At 35.7% G+C, this 16,124-nt stretch overlaps 3 protein-coding genes across 4 annotated transcripts; 2 read left to right on the top strand and 1 right to left on the bottom strand.

Moving 5' to 3' along the window:
• The first annotated feature begins 2,142 nt into the window (after positions 1 to 2,142).
• LOC114372420 lies at positions 2,143 to 5,255 on the top strand. The gene is made up of 7 exons (XM_028329959.1): positions 2,143 to 2,465; positions 2,572 to 2,715; positions 2,797 to 2,864; positions 2,971 to 3,021; positions 3,130 to 3,189; positions 3,272 to 3,769; positions 4,895 to 5,255. Exons 1-7 carry the CDS (start codon positions 2,336 to 2,338, stop codon positions 4,928 to 4,930), a joined length of 987 nt encoding a protein of 328 aa, XP_028185760.1. The 5' UTR covers positions 2,143 to 2,335; the 3' UTR covers positions 4,931 to 5,255.
• Positions 5,256 to 7,438: 2,183 nt separating this feature from the next.
• Positions 7,439 to 9,161, top strand: LOC114371135 (rubisco accumulation factor 1.1, chloroplastic-like). Its single transcript, XM_028328563.1, has one exon. It carries the CDS (start codon positions 7,566 to 7,568, stop codon positions 8,883 to 8,885), a length of 1,320 nt encoding a protein of 439 aa, XP_028184364.1. The 5' UTR covers positions 7,439 to 7,565; the 3' UTR covers positions 8,886 to 9,161.
• A 1,244-nt stretch (positions 9,162 to 10,405) lies between these two features.
• LOC114372501 lies at positions 10,406 to 13,753 on the bottom strand. 2 transcript variants are annotated; one of them, XM_028330085.1, is made up of 5 exons: positions 13,450 to 13,753; positions 12,325 to 12,608; positions 12,138 to 12,227; positions 11,096 to 11,451; positions 10,406 to 11,011 (listed from the first exon to the last, which is right to left on the bottom strand). In XM_028330085.1, exons 1-5 carry the CDS (start codon positions 13,646 to 13,648, stop codon positions 10,747 to 10,749), a joined length of 1,194 nt encoding a protein of 397 aa, XP_028185886.1. In that variant the 5' UTR covers positions 13,649 to 13,753; the 3' UTR covers positions 10,406 to 10,746. The 2 variants fall into 2 exon arrangements, with proteins under 2 accessions (XP_028185886.1, XP_028185885.1); XM_028330084.1 differs by having other exon boundaries at positions 12,325 to 12,614; positions 13,450 to 13,752.
• Between the last annotated feature and the right edge of the window lie 2,371 nt (positions 13,754 to 16,124).

Here is a 16,124-nt window from a genome sequence, read left to right on the forward strand (position 1 = left end):
TAAAGGTGGAGGTGCCATATCATGGAAGTCTTCCAAGCAAACTTGTATAGCACGTTCAACTATGGAATCAGAATTTATTGCTCTTGATTTAGCAGGTCAAGAAGCTGAATGGTTGAGAAACTTGTTGGCAGATGTGCCATTGTGGGGGAAACGGTCTATACCAGTTTCTCTTCATTGTGACTCTGAAGCAGCTATTGGAATTGCTAAGAACAATGTTTATAATGGAAAAAGGAGACACATACGCATTAGACACAGTTCAGTCAGAGAATTGTTAAAAAATGATGTGATCTCATTACAGTTTGTTAGATCAGAGAACAACTTGGCAGATCCGTTCACTAAAGGTCTAACAAAGAAAGTTGTACTTGAATCGTCGAGGGGGATGGGGCTTAAGCCTTTGTGTTGAGGAAAGTATGGTGGATACCATCAATGGTCAAACGAAACCATATGATTACTCTATTGTATTACATTTCTCATCTCCATGACATGTGGTAATACATTGTGGATAGGTTGAACTTTCAGTTCTTAATGAGTGCATAGCCTTAATTATTAGGTGGTCCATATGAATTGGACTTGATGGACTCACCGCTTGTTATTTTGAAAGATGAGAATTTTTTGCTCTTAATGAATCCATAGCCTCTTTGGTGGTGCTTTTGAGACGCACTTGATGGATTCAACTTCGTGAGAGTGAAGGTGGGCCGCCTTCTATGAAAGAATTAGGCTTTCTTTCTAGAGCTCTCATTAGTATCCAAGGTGTGCGCATGGCCATTAAAAGCGCTGGTTTGTAATATCGCGGAAATCACAAATATTAGAGAAATACATGTGTTGTAAGGGTCTCATTTGAAAACTTGGTAGTTCAAGAGTAATTCACTACCTAGACACAATTGTTGCCTTACTTCACTATGTATCAATTCAATCATTATGATATTGATACTTAAATGTTACTCTCTCTTTTGCCCAGAAATTGCTCTTTTTTTTAACTCCAGCTTTACCATTGGTGGGGGATTGTTGGACAATGACAAACTGAAGCCACAATTGTTTCATTGTGATGTCCCACATCGGAAATATAATATTCCTTTTCTTTATTTCCAAATTTCCTAACTGATTTTAATCAGTTTTGATTGTTATTCTTTTAACAAATATATTTTTTAATGCTCTTGATTAGCTATAAACCAAATAGCATAACCTCCACTTTATTAGCAATTCTCTAACGGTCAATTTGTTAAATGTGTAGCTAATAATTATGATTTGTGGACAGGAAAAGAAAAAGACGTTTTTCATTGTTTTGCTATTAAAAAAGAGGACTGTCATAGTCTTGCAGAGGTTTGCACAGGGAGAAAATAATTTTCAATTCTTTTCTTATTATCTATTTCTAAAATTCTGGGCAATTGTTCTGTGATTTCCATAGCCTAAGGCCACGAGTACACGTGTTCATAGGCTCGTTGTGTTAACCTTGGGGAGCAATCGGCAAACTAGATTGCATCAAGGTCTAGCCGAATTTTGCTTTCAAGGCAGTGATTTTTTTACGGCACAACAAACCTCCAATATGTGTTATATTTTTCTGTTTTGTACTTCTGACTTCTAGTTTTTTCCTACAAATTTCTTGAGGGAGGTAAGAACTTGGAAATGAAAATACTTGTTTAAGGTTCGCCTGCCTTGATGGTTGTAGTGTCAGGTGGCTAGAAATTTCTTACACAAATTATCACCTTCTATTCAATAATTTCGTACATAAAAAAAACAATATTATATTATAAATTCTTATTATATGGATCATATTTTAGTTTAAAATGATTTAATATTTAATTTCCACGTTTTAAAATTGTCATAATATTATTTTAAAAATATAAAAAAAAGTTTTAATTATACACTTATATTCATTAAAATAGTTAAATCAATAAACGTACATTTTATATGAAGTAACTGATGAGTGATGACTGATTTCTCAATGTAATATTTTTAAAATAGTAAATAATATATTAATTTAAACTAGAAGAATTTTTACGAAATCTATTTAAGTTTATCTTATCTTTTAAATGCAGTTAAGGTTATGAAAGATAATAGAAGAGAGAATATATTATCTTTTATAAAGTAATATCTTTTACTGTATAAGTTATTTTGATTTTATTTCAATAAATTTCGCGATAAATTTGGTCAAAATAAATTAAGAATTGTCATTAGTGTATCATGACTTAAACTTTGAGTTCGCTTTGGTGAGTTAGATGATACAGTGATTTGGGCATCGGCGAATCCAACCCAACTGCGAGCAATCAATTGTTGGTGTGAGAAGGAGGGCGAACTAAAGATTTGATTTTGGGGTGAAGAGAAGCGAAGCGAAGCAATGAGACGAAACCATTCTAACTCGGGCAATTACCGGAATCCATGTTTAACTATGCACCAGCCTTGGGCTTCTCTCCTCGTTTACGGGATCAAGCGCGTCGAGGGCAGGTCATGGCCCGCTCCAATCACAGGTTTCTCTTTTTTGTGTTTAATGTTATTATTGTATCAAACAAACAAACAAACAAAGACATCATTGACCACCTGCACGTGTCCTATGTTTTGATTTTGTTTTTTAAGGTCGTCTTTGGATTCATGCTGCCAGCAAAGTCCCAGAGGAGTCTACAATCAAAGCAATGGAATACTTCTACAAGGAGATTTATGCACTCAATGGCATCACTGATATCCAATTTCCTCAGCACTACCCTGTTTCTAGGCTTTTGGGTATAATACCTCAACCTCGTTCTCTGTTAAATGTTAATTCAGTTCAATTCATCGCTCACCAATTTGAATGCTTGATAACAGGATGTGTTGAAGTTGTTGGCTGCTTAACACGTGATGAGCTAGCATGCTGGGAGATGGTTCCTGAAGGGGTAAGGGGTACCATGTCAATTACTATACTTTTGTTTTTAACTATTCATTCCTAGTTATACACATTATCTTCACTTAAGCGGTTAAGCCCGTTTTTTTATTCCTTAGGTGCGGGTGGAAGCACAAACTGATTATTGCTGGCTGTGCGAACGACCACAGGTTTGTGTCTTTCTACTGCTGTGCGATTCCTATGATTATCAGATTAAGAACTGTTTGTGTGTATGTTGAACAAGTGTTAAGTGTTTTTTTTTCCTGTGCTTAATTCAGAAATTGTTGATTCCTTTTGAGATGCGGGGGTACCAAGGTGTTTATAACCTGGAAAAGAAGGTATTATGGTTCCAAGTCTCTGTCTTGATTTCTGTTTTTTTCTTTCTTGGAATGAAGGCTGATTTTTCCTACTTGTTAAAAGATTTATGAAGCTGCAGTTAGAGGTCTGTCTCCAGTTAATAGTCCGTTGCCGGTGAAATTTCCACTTCCAGATCCACAAAACCCATTTTCATTGAAGCCAGGTTCCATCTCTGCGCTTACTCCTAACTTAAAAGCAACTGAAGTGGATAAATCATCAAGTATAAGTCTGGCCATAGCTGGGGCACAAGCAGCAGCCACTCAGTTCTCAAAGAAGGATCAGAATTCCCATAGTACTGCTCAGAACAATGCACCTACTAACATGAATGCTAATAATGAGGACACAGAAGTTGCAACATCTTATAATCTAAGATCACAAGGCAGGTCTATGGAAAAGGGCAATATATCATCCACCAAGTTAAGTAAGACATTTGATGATCTGACATTGCCATCATATCACGAAGAGAAAAGCAGTAGAAATAGGAGTGAGGGAAGCAGTAAGCAGAATCGATCTCCTGGTGCAGAAGCAGATTTGAGACAGTTTCCTCAACCACCGTCTAAGGTATCTCTTTCTGAAAATGGTGTCTTTATGTACGTTCTATCATTCTTTGGAAAATTCTGCTTCATTTTATATGATTAATTAAAGCAAACACAGTGGAAATAAAAAACTTAAAGAAAGAGAGGAAAAAAAAAGGTTTTTTTCATTTGGTGTAACTCTCAGTTTATATCAATTGTATCACCCCTTTCTTTTGCCAAAGGGACAGTACATAAATTATGCCTAATGCTGATATGACTTGTTTATGTACTATGTCAGTAGTATATTGCTCTAATTCATATTGATTTATGTAGTCATTTGGACCAAGGGATCATTCAACATTAGGGTTTACTTGCTTATTATCCAGAATAGAATATATCTAATACATAATAGTTAAATCATAAGGCCGGGCTTCCATGTTTCTATTAATAATATGGCTTCCATGTTTAACTTAATTCTTAAAACTTAATATCTATTTTATATATTATTAAAGTAGAGAGTGTGAGAGGATTTCTGTCGCCCTTGATGGGGAAAAGGATGGGTACCCATTTTTCATTCTTGGCAAGGATGAGGGCAGGTTTGGAAATGCAGGGTCATGTCTAGCCACAAAGCACCCTGAGAGATGTGGTGACTTTGTCATCCGATCTACCCCATCAAAGCCATCTAAGTTGAGGCTCTGCCTTTGTTATGCTAACATACACAAATCGTGTTTAATGTCTTAGCTCCTTCCATCTGTTTCTTTCATCATTGTGTATCTAATTTTGATCCATGTTATGGAGTGGTCAAACTGAAGCTGCTCATTTATGCATGTATCCATTACCTTGTTTTGTGAACGAATGCAAAGTTGCTCCAGCAACTCAAGGGATAAGCCACATTCTCAAATGATGAATCTTTTGTCATTCATAGCTTCTTGAAAGACATGCTTTTCAAGAGTGAGGCTTTCTTTATTTGCACAATTACATCACGTATCTGTCTTGTTTTAACTTAAGTTCTGTAGAAAAGAATGCATTAGGACATCACAACAAAAATCTGAATATGACTATACGAGTCACTTTCTTTGCTTGCTTTAAAATTAGGACACTAGTTTTGATAATATACTGCTAAAATAAAATACAATAACAGATAATTAAATTATGCTTGTTTCATTATTAGATTTTTGCTGCTGCGTTGAAAGGCCTGAGGCACTGATCGTGCAAGGAGTCTGACCACTTGGAGTCTGAATGTGTATTTGTAGCATAACGAAGTGTAACTTACGAAGCTGAGATAAAGCTTGGAAGTGGTTTGCTCTCATGAAATTGTTTTGATGTTTTATAGTCTCTAAACTATTATAATTTTATGTCATTTCTCGGTGTCTGAGTGATTGAGCTTAGGTTCATGTATCATTAGTAGTAGAAGATTGTAGTCTGTAGACAATGGGGTGATGGATTGCATCCAAGCATTCAGACTCGTGCTGCATGATGTTACAAATGAATCCGCGTTAGTATCCATCTAGAACACATATTGCCATCTCTGATTTCCATTTGTACAACAGTACATGGCTGTTCAAAATATCCAGTTATTTATCCCAAACCACATATAAACTCAATCCACATTAGAAAATAAATAAATCAGATTACAGTTAAAACCAGATAAATTGGCTCATTTTTTTAAACCAGAGATTACTTTTATTTCTCTTTTACAAAACCCGGATCAAAACCGGACTTCACAGCTTGCATTCACTGTTGACAAATCGAACCCTCTCCATTCCCACATATTCTCTCCTTGAATCTGGAACCCTAATCCCCATTTGTGCAGTGGAACTGTAATACGCAAATCCTAATCCTAATCCTAATCTCTAATCTACTATTGGACCTTCATTCTCATTTAAAGATTAAGTACTGAACACTCACAATTCCCTGTTTGATGAACCCTCATCTCTTTGCAATCTATTCTCTCTTATTACTCTCTCCGAGAAGTTTTCTGTAATTTCAAGTCATTTGCTTTAGTCTGCAATTTTGATTTCGAATCTTGAACTCACCATAGCTACACACCATAATGAGAGTATGTTGGTAAGTAGGAAGATGCATACTTAATAGGAAGAGGCAATATACACTTTGTCCCTCAATTTGTAGAACGTTTTCATATTAGTCCTTAAATTGAAGTTATTAAAAAAATCTTTGAAAATGTAAATTGATAATCATATTAGTCTATTTTTTTTAAAAAAAAACAAGTGTGATTAAAGTGATAATATCAACTTATATATAAAGAATAAAATTACAGCAAATAGTTAAATTTAAGGATTTATTTGATATTCCAAATACTTATTTAACATTTTGTTAATTTTTCAAAGACTAATGTAAGAAAGTCTACTTCTTAGAGGTTAAAATAGTTGTTCACTCAAATTTGAAGATATCAAAGCAACTATATGACTTGGATTATATAACCCATTTTTTCACAACTATTCACTGATGTAGAACATGTCTTATTTCCAATATTGTTTACATTTTTAGTCATATGACTAAAGTCTCTTCTTTAAAAAACCTTTCATAATAGATAATGTAGAGGAATGTTCTTAATTAATTATCTAAATGCAATCATATTTAGATATTTTTCTTCAAAGGTGTCTTCCTCGTATGAAACCATATTTTAATGAAGAGTTTAATGACTATGTATAATTTTATATGTTACGTATAGTTTTAAACTATCATTCAATTACAAACAACTAATTGTATGATTTTTAAGATAAATACTATAAAGAGTTTAATGGTCATGTAAAAAAATATTTGTACACTGTTGTTTAATCATAAATCATCGTTAGTATAACTTTTAAAATAATTATTATAAAAGTTAACAATCTTTCTGTATATGATAGATTGTGATTGATGAAGGTGTAAAATATTTTATACTATAAGTGTATAATCTTTTTTCTCTTATAAAAATCAACAAACTTATCTTTACATTGTAACTCTTTTTTTTTCTATAGTTAATTTCTCTCTCTTTTAGTGGTTGTTGCTTCCTGCACTTTCAAATTGCTTCCTGCACTTTCAAATTGCTACTTACACTTTTTCTGTAATTTTTTTTTTTTTTACATTTTGGATTGGTCATGTCAAAAGCTAAAAAAGGAGTGTATTTGGGGATGTAATTTTAGATTTTGGATTCACCATTTTGGATGACAAAAAAGGAGTGCAGAAAGTAATAGTACCTTTTAATGTCTCTTCATGAATCTACATTTTTACCATCTTGTCGCCCGATAAAGCACAACAGAAATAACTGAATCCTTTGATGCAACACTTCAATCTTTCTCGTGATATCAAAAGCATGTCATGTATGCTACAAACCCTTTTTCTTTGAAAATAAAAACTTATTCAACTTATGTAATATTAAATATAATTTCTCGTGATAGCAAAACCATGTCATTGTATAGCTTAATATTATAAGTGTATTTTTTTTTACATTATTAATCAACAATAAAGTTTTACATTACAATTGTTTGTAGAGTAGAATGATTATTATAAAATTCAATTGTTTCTTTCGTAAGTACATTACAATTTGTGAAAGGAGATAGGAAAGTTTTACATAGTAGATGGCAATATTAGTTGAGTGTGAGCAATGAGAATCGAAGACTAGTCCTGTGCATGCTCAACTCCTCCTACTAGATGCGAATATTATTTATTCTTGTAAGATATTAAGTTCATAATTATACAAGTTGAAAACAAAAGTGGATAAGATATTTTTGGTATAGTTGTTTCTGGTGAGTAAGACAGTGAAGCCAGAAACAGGAGATAAGGTAAGGCAAGGCACGCAACTCCAATCTTGAATCACTCTGCACTCTGCACTCTGCACAATGCTTTCCCTCTCCGTCCCTCCTCTCAACCTCAAACCCATAACACCCAATGACCTCTTTCTCTCATCAGCCTCTCCCTCACCTCACCGTCGCTACTTCGTGAAACCCATCTCCGCCGTCCTCAACTCATCTTCCTTCAAGAAACCTGAGCAGCCTCTGCTGCCGCAGCATCAAGTCTACCAGCCCTTCCGCCCTCCCCCGTCTCCCCTCCCCTCGCAATTCGGCACCCTCGACATCGCCGGCCGAATCGACATCCTCGCCAACCGCCTCGGCCTCTGGTACGAGTACGCGCCCTTAATCAATTCCCTAATCCGCGAAGGCTTCTCCCCTCCGACAATCGAAGAAACCACCGGCATCTCCGGCGTCGAGCAGAACCGCCTCATCGTCGGGGCGCAGGTCCGCGACTCCCTCGTCCACTCCAAGGCCGACCCCGACCTCCTCGCTGCCTTCGAGACCGGCGGCGCCGAGCTCCTCTACGAGATCCGTCTCCTCAGCGCCTCGCAGCGCGTCGCCGCCGCGCGCTTCCTCGTCGAGAATCGCTGCGACGGGAAGGCCGCGCAGGAGCTCGCACGTTCCATGAAGGATTTCCCTAGCCGGCGCGGGGATAAAGGATGGGCGAGGTTCGACTACACTCTCCCCGGGGACTGTCTTTCTTTTATGTATTACAGGCAGAGCAGGGAGCATAGGAACCCGTCGGAGCAGAGGACTTCGGCGCTGGAGCAGGCGCTGCGCGTGGCGGAGACGGAGGCGGCCAGGAATATGATTTTGGAGGAGTTGGAGGGGAATGGTGAAGAGGGGGATAAGGTGGATGCAGGGGAGGGTGCTGTGCGTGTTCCGGTGGTGAGGCTGAGGATTGGGGAGGTGGCGGAGGCGAGTTCGGTGGTGGTGTTGCCGGTCTCCGCGGCGGAGGAGAGGGAGATTTTGGAGGCGCCGTATGAGAGTAGGAGCCAGGGGGTGTTTGGTGTGGTGGTGGCGGAGAAGGGATGGGGAAAATGGGTGGTGTTGCCTTCGTGGGACCCAGTGGTTGGTTTAGGAAAAGGGGGTGTTGTGGTATCGTTTCCCGATGCTAGGGTTTTGCCGTGGAAGGTGAATAGGTGGTATAAGGAGGAGCCTATATTGGTGGTGGCTGACAGGAGTAAAAAAGAGGTGGGTGCCGATGATGGGTTTTATCTTGTGAATGCTGATGGTGAGGGTTTGAAGGTCGAGAGGGGTTCGGGATTGAAGGAAAAGGGTTTCACTCAGAGTTTAGGAACTGTGTTATTGGTTGTTAGACCTCCCAAAGAAGAAAATGATGAATTGAGTGACGAAGACTGGGAGTGAACTCAAATCAAAGGGAAGGGAATGATTGAGTTGCTAAAGAATAGCGATAACACCACAATATATATATATATGGTTTTCTCAATTCAAGAATTGCTAGTTAACTCAGCTCAATCCCCTGCCTTTGTTTTTTGTGTCATGCAAAATAAGGTTCTATTAATTTGGGATTACATGCAACTTTCTTTTGTTTTCCATACTTAATAGAAGGATTTAATCGTTTTTGTTTTCTCTTTGTACGTTATATTCATGTGGTTAATACAGTGAGTGGTTTCTTTTAAATCTTTGATTGTGTTCGATAACCATTTGATCTTTAGAATGCATAACTATTTAACTAGTATATGCAACATTCAATCTGTCATACAGTTTTGTCACTGCAGTATATGAATTATACATAGTTAAGTTAGAGGTGGTCAAGGTGTATAATTGTGTTTGGCACACTTGACCAAATGTGAAAAAATTCCAGAACACAGATCTCTACGAGATAACTTCCCATTTTCCCCAGCACAACCAAATTGGCCGTGAAACTACAGATGACAACACAATCCATACAACGGAAGTTATCATAGGGAAGGTGGCTCCTCACATCCATGGGGCTGCATAGCGAACATTGGATTGAAATTACAAAATTGAATAAAATAATTGATTACAACCAAAGATGGCATCAAAGGACTGACCGACTTGACTTCTAATTCATAAATAATCAACCAGAGTATAAATATCATTGTGTACACACAAAAATCACAATGTTTGTTGCAATGTAGTAGTGTTTTTTCCTCAGAAAAGCTGCTTTTCGCTAAAAATAAGCAAACAAGGGGGCAACAGCAGATGTAGCTTATGATTATGTTATGTCCTGATGTATTAAGTAAAATCAGCACAGGACCGTCCATAAGCACAGAGTGTGTTAAATAAACCATCCAAAAGAAAATGCTTCTCTTTAAAAAGTTGAATGAACCTTTACGAGGGGAAAAATAAAAAAGAACAACTTCAAAATAAATCAAAGCAGAATAGATAAGGTTGCGAATGCTTCATCAACAAAGATAAAAATCCGCAAGCATAGGCAGAGCAAGAGGATCTGATAAAGCTGATGAAGAACGAATCGGCACAAGTTTTGAGCTCACAGGGTTCATCTTAAGCGCGTCTGCACATCTTTATTGTGCAGAATTTAGGAATATTCATACAAATTATGTGGTTTTAGAAAAATTTAACACAGTTGGAGATTGGGAAAAGGAAAATGTTCAGAAGTAAGACGGAGGCCACAAAGCAGTACCTTGGTCTAAGTCTGATGCTTATCGTTGAACCAAAGAAGCTCTGCCAAGAGTGAAAAGGGTTTAGCTCAAAATCAAGTTTAAGTCATTCATTGATAAATTTTGAAGCTGAAAATGTTAATTTCTTATCACGATAAAACCCTTAATAGATGCCTGTCCTGAAGATGAAACGTTAATAGCTTAGATCAAGTATAAAATTGGTTTATTCACCAAAAAACAAAAAGTATAAAATTTTCCCTGTCCAGAAGTTCTCAAATGTCATGTAACAGTTTGTTTCAACCACCGTGATTTCGGAATCAAATCCCATTCAGACTGTTTTAGTTAATAGATGTCTGAGCACACTACGCAAAACATGATTTCGTGTTTTGAAAACAAATCAACAACTTATATCTGCACAAATAAAAAAATTAAAAAAAATCACATTTTTTGAAGTCACTTCCTAATTGTTTGGTGGATATTCAATCAAGAGCGACGTCTGAGACCTAGCTAAGTTACAACACTGAATGAAATGACGAGGACGCATCCTCTCCCCTCCTTTAAACTATTTTGCAGTTGCCATCATCCTCTCTATTACTTTAATAGAAAGGTCACAAGAATATTTAACCAAGCCATTGTTGGGCACGACGGTCTCCACTAGCTCCAACAGAATGACGAATGCTAATCTTTTCACCAGCATATTTTTGTTGAAGCCATTCAAAAGCATTTACATCAAGTTTTCCATTAACTGACTTCCCTTGCTTCCGACGAGTTTGTTGCTCCCGTATTGAAGCCCACAATTTCCCAACAGCATCCCTCTGACGAGCTGTAAATCTTGCCACATTATCAAAGGCATGCTTCACTAAAATATCAATTACAGTTTGACACCTGGATAGAGAAAGGACAACAAATAATGTCAACAAGATAAATCGTGTAAAAAGACATCCAATAGAAAACAGCACCAGCATTTACCAGGGTGTTTTATAACGCCGAGCAGCAATTTCTAAACAAGTTATCAGGGCTTCTCTTTGTGACTTGAGGAATCTATTGGTTTCTTCCTCATCCTCCCTTATTTTCACAGATGCCTCATTCTTTGCCTTTAATTTTTCACCTTTCTTTGTGGAATTAGGAATCAGAGCATCAAGTCCAAATGGGTCAGCTTGAGCTTCCTCCCCCTCATTATCATTATCAGTGGCAGGTGTTTTACCACCTTCATCTGCTATAACTGTGCTATCTTTCAGAGACTTAGCTTCCTCTGTGTCCTCCTCTTCTGTTGCAACAGGAAGATTAGATATAGCTTCCTTGATTTGCCCAGCTGCTTTAGAAAACTGTATAGAAAGTAGGAAACAAAGTATGAGTAACAAATAGACAATCTTTATGGATCCAAGTATTCAAGGTAAACTGAATAAGATTAAAATAGGCAACAATATCCCAACTCTAAATCTGGTGAGTAGACAAAAGTTAACATTACACGAAAAAATCCAGACAAAATTTTCACAGCAGTTAATTTGATGCATTAATAGTCCCTCCAAAAATTCACAAAGTCAAAGTATCAGCTAGCAGAGGGCTGAGCCGGGAACCCACATTCCACTTAAGTGACAAATACTGCTATTTGAAACCAAGACAAACTTCCACTACCCCAAAACAAGAATACTTTGTCCCTGGAGTGAGTGTATATATGTTAACATTCAAGAGGTAACACAAGCCATGCATGAGTGCACTTCTATGCTCCATTATTCACCTGTCACAAAATAGTATGGCAAGGGTGAACACAGTAGATGGCTGCTGAATTGGGAAAGGTGGTGCTTATCAATCAGTCATCCACTTGACAAAATGCACAAAGAAAAGGACAGTACATCAATGACAGCATACTTTTCATTTTGTGATGATTGAAACAGCATTACATGTCAAAACAAGTTGCATATCATTCCAATATTTTTTTGTTGTCTCAAATAGGAGGAACATTGCAGTAGTTGTCAGCAAGTTTAACATAAAAGTTTGGTGAGAATCATACCACAAAGCTGTCATCTGTATATAAATCATTCGCCACCACAGCATTAATTGTCCAAGTTTCCAGTTGATTCTTTTGCTTCTTATTGAGGTGCTGCAATTAAAGGATAGGTCAAGGGTCAAGAAATTTTCCACATACCCTATCCAAGAAAGATGAATTATGAATATCTTGAACAGATTCTTAATCTTACCTCTTTGGTGTTTTGAGCTACGGAGAACAGAGAATGATAATCTGCCCGAACTGAAGGATCTGTAGAATTAATGGATGATGACATTGCAGCTTCTAATATGGCAAAAAAATAATCACTAATTTCTGACTTTACACTTCCTGCCTGAATCAGCTGTATAGCAAGCTTTGCAGCCTTGCTGAACTTTGCAGGGTTCTTGATGTGTGAAGTTATCTTCTGCATGGCCTCAATAACTTGTGCTTCAGAAGCATCCGTTGTGGTTTTGAACTTCAAGCTTTTCTTAGGTGCTGCAGCTGAAATTACAATAGATTATTCAGAATTCAGAAAAAAGCAAATGTAAAGAAAAATAAACTAAATTTAGGGAAAGGGGATGATGCCCCAGCCCAAGGCATCTGGGCTCCAAAAAACACTTACCAGAGGAACTTACGTCTACCTCATTCCAAAAAGACAGGTAGAGGCTTGAATTTGCAACTTATTGGATTTCTGTTTGTTTTGGAACACTTAAATTAGGATACCTTTCATACTAAAAACCAAGGCAAGCTCAAATAGAGTTCTTAGTTTTGATAAAAACAATATAAGGAACTCTTAAATTAGGATACATTTCATAATTCAACTTAAGTTCTCATTAATAAAAGAAACAACAACAAAGTTTTATCCCACTAAATATTAAAGACTGGAATTACTGAAGTTCGCAGTGTGAAAAGAAAAATCAGAGAATTCCAAGAAAAAAGGGTCTTGAAGCTGAATTTTGCAGCCCAATTAAATGGTGAATGAGTATGTTAATGATTGTTATCCATTCTTCTCACCGTCTTGCATGTGCACATTCTTTCCATGAGTCCATGTCATAAACAGTGTAGAATAAAAACGCGCCCCCCTCAATTGGTTTCAGAGTTGCAGCACAAAAAGCGAAGGAACGAGATAGCGAATTGGAAAACCTATGTTATCTACCTTAGGGTTCACGCGAGAAAGCTAAACAAAAAGGAAACACTCAACGACTAGGAGTTTAATAGAATTAATTATTAATTGGTTTGAATTCGAGTAACCCTAGGGTGGTATTTATTGAAATTGCAAAATAGCTTGAAAACATAACTGGAAATAACCGATTAAGGGGGGGAAAGAAGAATTGACCTTGGGTGTCGGGTTGAGTAGGGTTGGGGCGCTTGAGGGCACTTTTGAGGATTGGCTTTGGAGCCGGAACTGCAGAGGATTCAGGGTTGTTGTTGTTGGTAGCAACAAGAATTGGCTCATGATTATGTTGTTGTTGTTGAGGAAGAATGAGAGTGCTTGAGGAAGGAGGGGGCAATCCATCAAACAGATCGTCTGCCATCACAAATGCTTTCTCTCTTCGCCTTGGGAAACTCAGCCTTCAAGCTAGTCAAAAACACGCTGCATATATGTCGTTTTTAATTAAACGACACAGTTCTGCAGCATCCCTCTTTCCGCTTTCATTTGGTCAAATTTTAAAACTATTTAAATTGTATTCACATTTTTTATTTTATTTTAAAAATAATTAATTTTTATTTTTTGGTTTCCTTCTTCGTCAAATTTTATTAAATAATATAAATGAGTATATTCAATATATGATAAATTGTACTTCTGAATTTTGATCTTGCCTCTTTAGTCAAATTTACTTTAATTCTTTATCTTTTTAAAATTTTCATTTTAATTATTTATTCTTTAAATTTAAGTCCATGTTGTCTTTCAGTCAGTGTAGAATTAATATTATTAGTGTTTTATGTTTAAAATAATTAATTTTAACATAGTAACAATTATAAATTACCACCATTCACAAACCATTTTCTTTGAAATAAAATCATCATTATAGTGATAGTTGAAAACCGTTATTACATTAAACTTATCTGCCAAATTATCTAAAGACATTCCATGGTTGGCCATCTTATCTGCCACTTGGTTTGCTTGATGCAACTCAAAACCACCTCCTCTGACTGAGGGCCAGACTATAGCACGGATTGGAAGGATCACAACCTTGCTTCAGAATTCTAATAGCAAGTTGAGAATCACTCTCAACCAAAAGTCTTGAAGCCCTTACTCCAAGCTATGGAGATACCAATATACAAGGCTCATAACTCAGCAAGCAACACTGAACAAAAACCAATATTAGCAGCATAAGTGAAAATCACAGAACCCAAATGATTCCTGAACACACCACCTGCTGTGGCTTTTCTCTGATCCAAGCTTACCGAAGCATCACAATTCAATTTCAGTTTGTCAGCTGCCATCTAATTCCATATGTCACCTTCTGAATCACCTCAGTTTGGTTATAAAAAAAAAAAAGCATCAATCTATGAATATTCGGAATTTCGGATAACTTGAGGTTGCTATATATTTGTTGTGTATGATGACGAAAAGAAGAAAAAAAAATCACGCAATTTCTTTTTAATTAGCATCAGATAATTAAGATGAAGTCACATGCGAGCACAAGGATGTTAGTAGCTTAGTTAGTTTTCTTTGCAATTAGGTATTCTGTCCCTAAAAGAAGTGCCAGCGTAAGGTTTGGTGACCAACTTTCATGATACACATGGTTTTGGTCCTTTGGAACCCCAAATACTGAATTCTGAACAATGTTTTGAAAAACTAACCGAAGACTAAACTGACGTTTATTGAATTGTTAAAATCGATTTCTTGGATTGCTTGAACCACCCATATTCTTTTTTTTTTTTACAATTAGTCTTAATTACACTTTTTCTTTTTATTTTTTCAGTAAATTTTATCAATAATAAAATAATTTAGTGCATTTTATTCCTAATATCTAAAAAAAGTTTTAAATTTTATCATCAACTACAGAAGGTCAAATTTGCAAATTATTTTAAAGTTAAGAGTGAAATTTATTTAAATTAATTAATTTATTGGGAGTGAAATTTGTCAAAAAATAAAAAAAAATTAGAATAAAAATTGAAACTAAGCCAATAAATTATTATTGAAGAAGAACATTTTTATGAATTAATCTTAAATTAAGAGTTTTTTATGAGTTATTATAAAATTATCTTTCTCATTGAGTCACTTATTTTTTTTCTTAAAACATGTATTTTATTTTAATATACTTTTTTCTTTTGATAATCATAATATTGGTATGAAGTTATTTCCATGGAAAATAATGACAAATTTTCGTCGAAGATCTTCGACATATATAAGGTGAGTATTTTCCTTATAACACAATGTATTCCATATGCTATGTACTTTAAATACACTTTTCTCATTAAGTCAAGTATTGATTACTTATTTTATTTTCTATTTCTTTAAATACACTTCACAATTTCAATTTAATTAAACAAGCAATCCAAAAAATTTCTTTCTTAAACATGTCAAACAATAGTTGATCTTAGTGGTACTGAGATTCTTTTAAGTAAGATCTTGAATTCAAATCTTATAAATGAAGAAAACATGATTGGAAGGAGAAAATTTCAATAAAAATGATCAATTAGGTTTTTTGACAATTAATCATCAACAAAGTCAATGGATATTCCATACTTTTTGTTATAGAAACTTTGAGTTTATTTTTTTTCATATATTTTTTAATTGAAATCTCTTTTCACTATATCCTTTTTTATATTGAAATTTATTTTTAATATTTTTAAAATAAATTTCCAATTGTAAAAAAGGAAATAATAGAAACACTAAGGAGGAATGGAGGATTGAACAGTATGTGTGTGAAGTTTAAAACTTTTTTGCAAGGTTTTCGCAAACCACAATTTATAAAACAAGTTAGCAAATATTTCATAAAAAAAAAAAAACATAAAGGGATGAACAAACATAAAAACACGAGTTTTATATTTGTTCTCTCA

The sequence above is a fragment of the Glycine soja genome, chromosome 10 (genome assembly GCF_004193775.1).
Source record: "Glycine soja cultivar W05 chromosome 10, ASM419377v2, whole genome shotgun sequence".
NCBI classification, from domain to species: Eukaryota; Viridiplantae; Streptophyta; class Magnoliopsida; order Fabales; family Fabaceae; genus Glycine; species Glycine soja.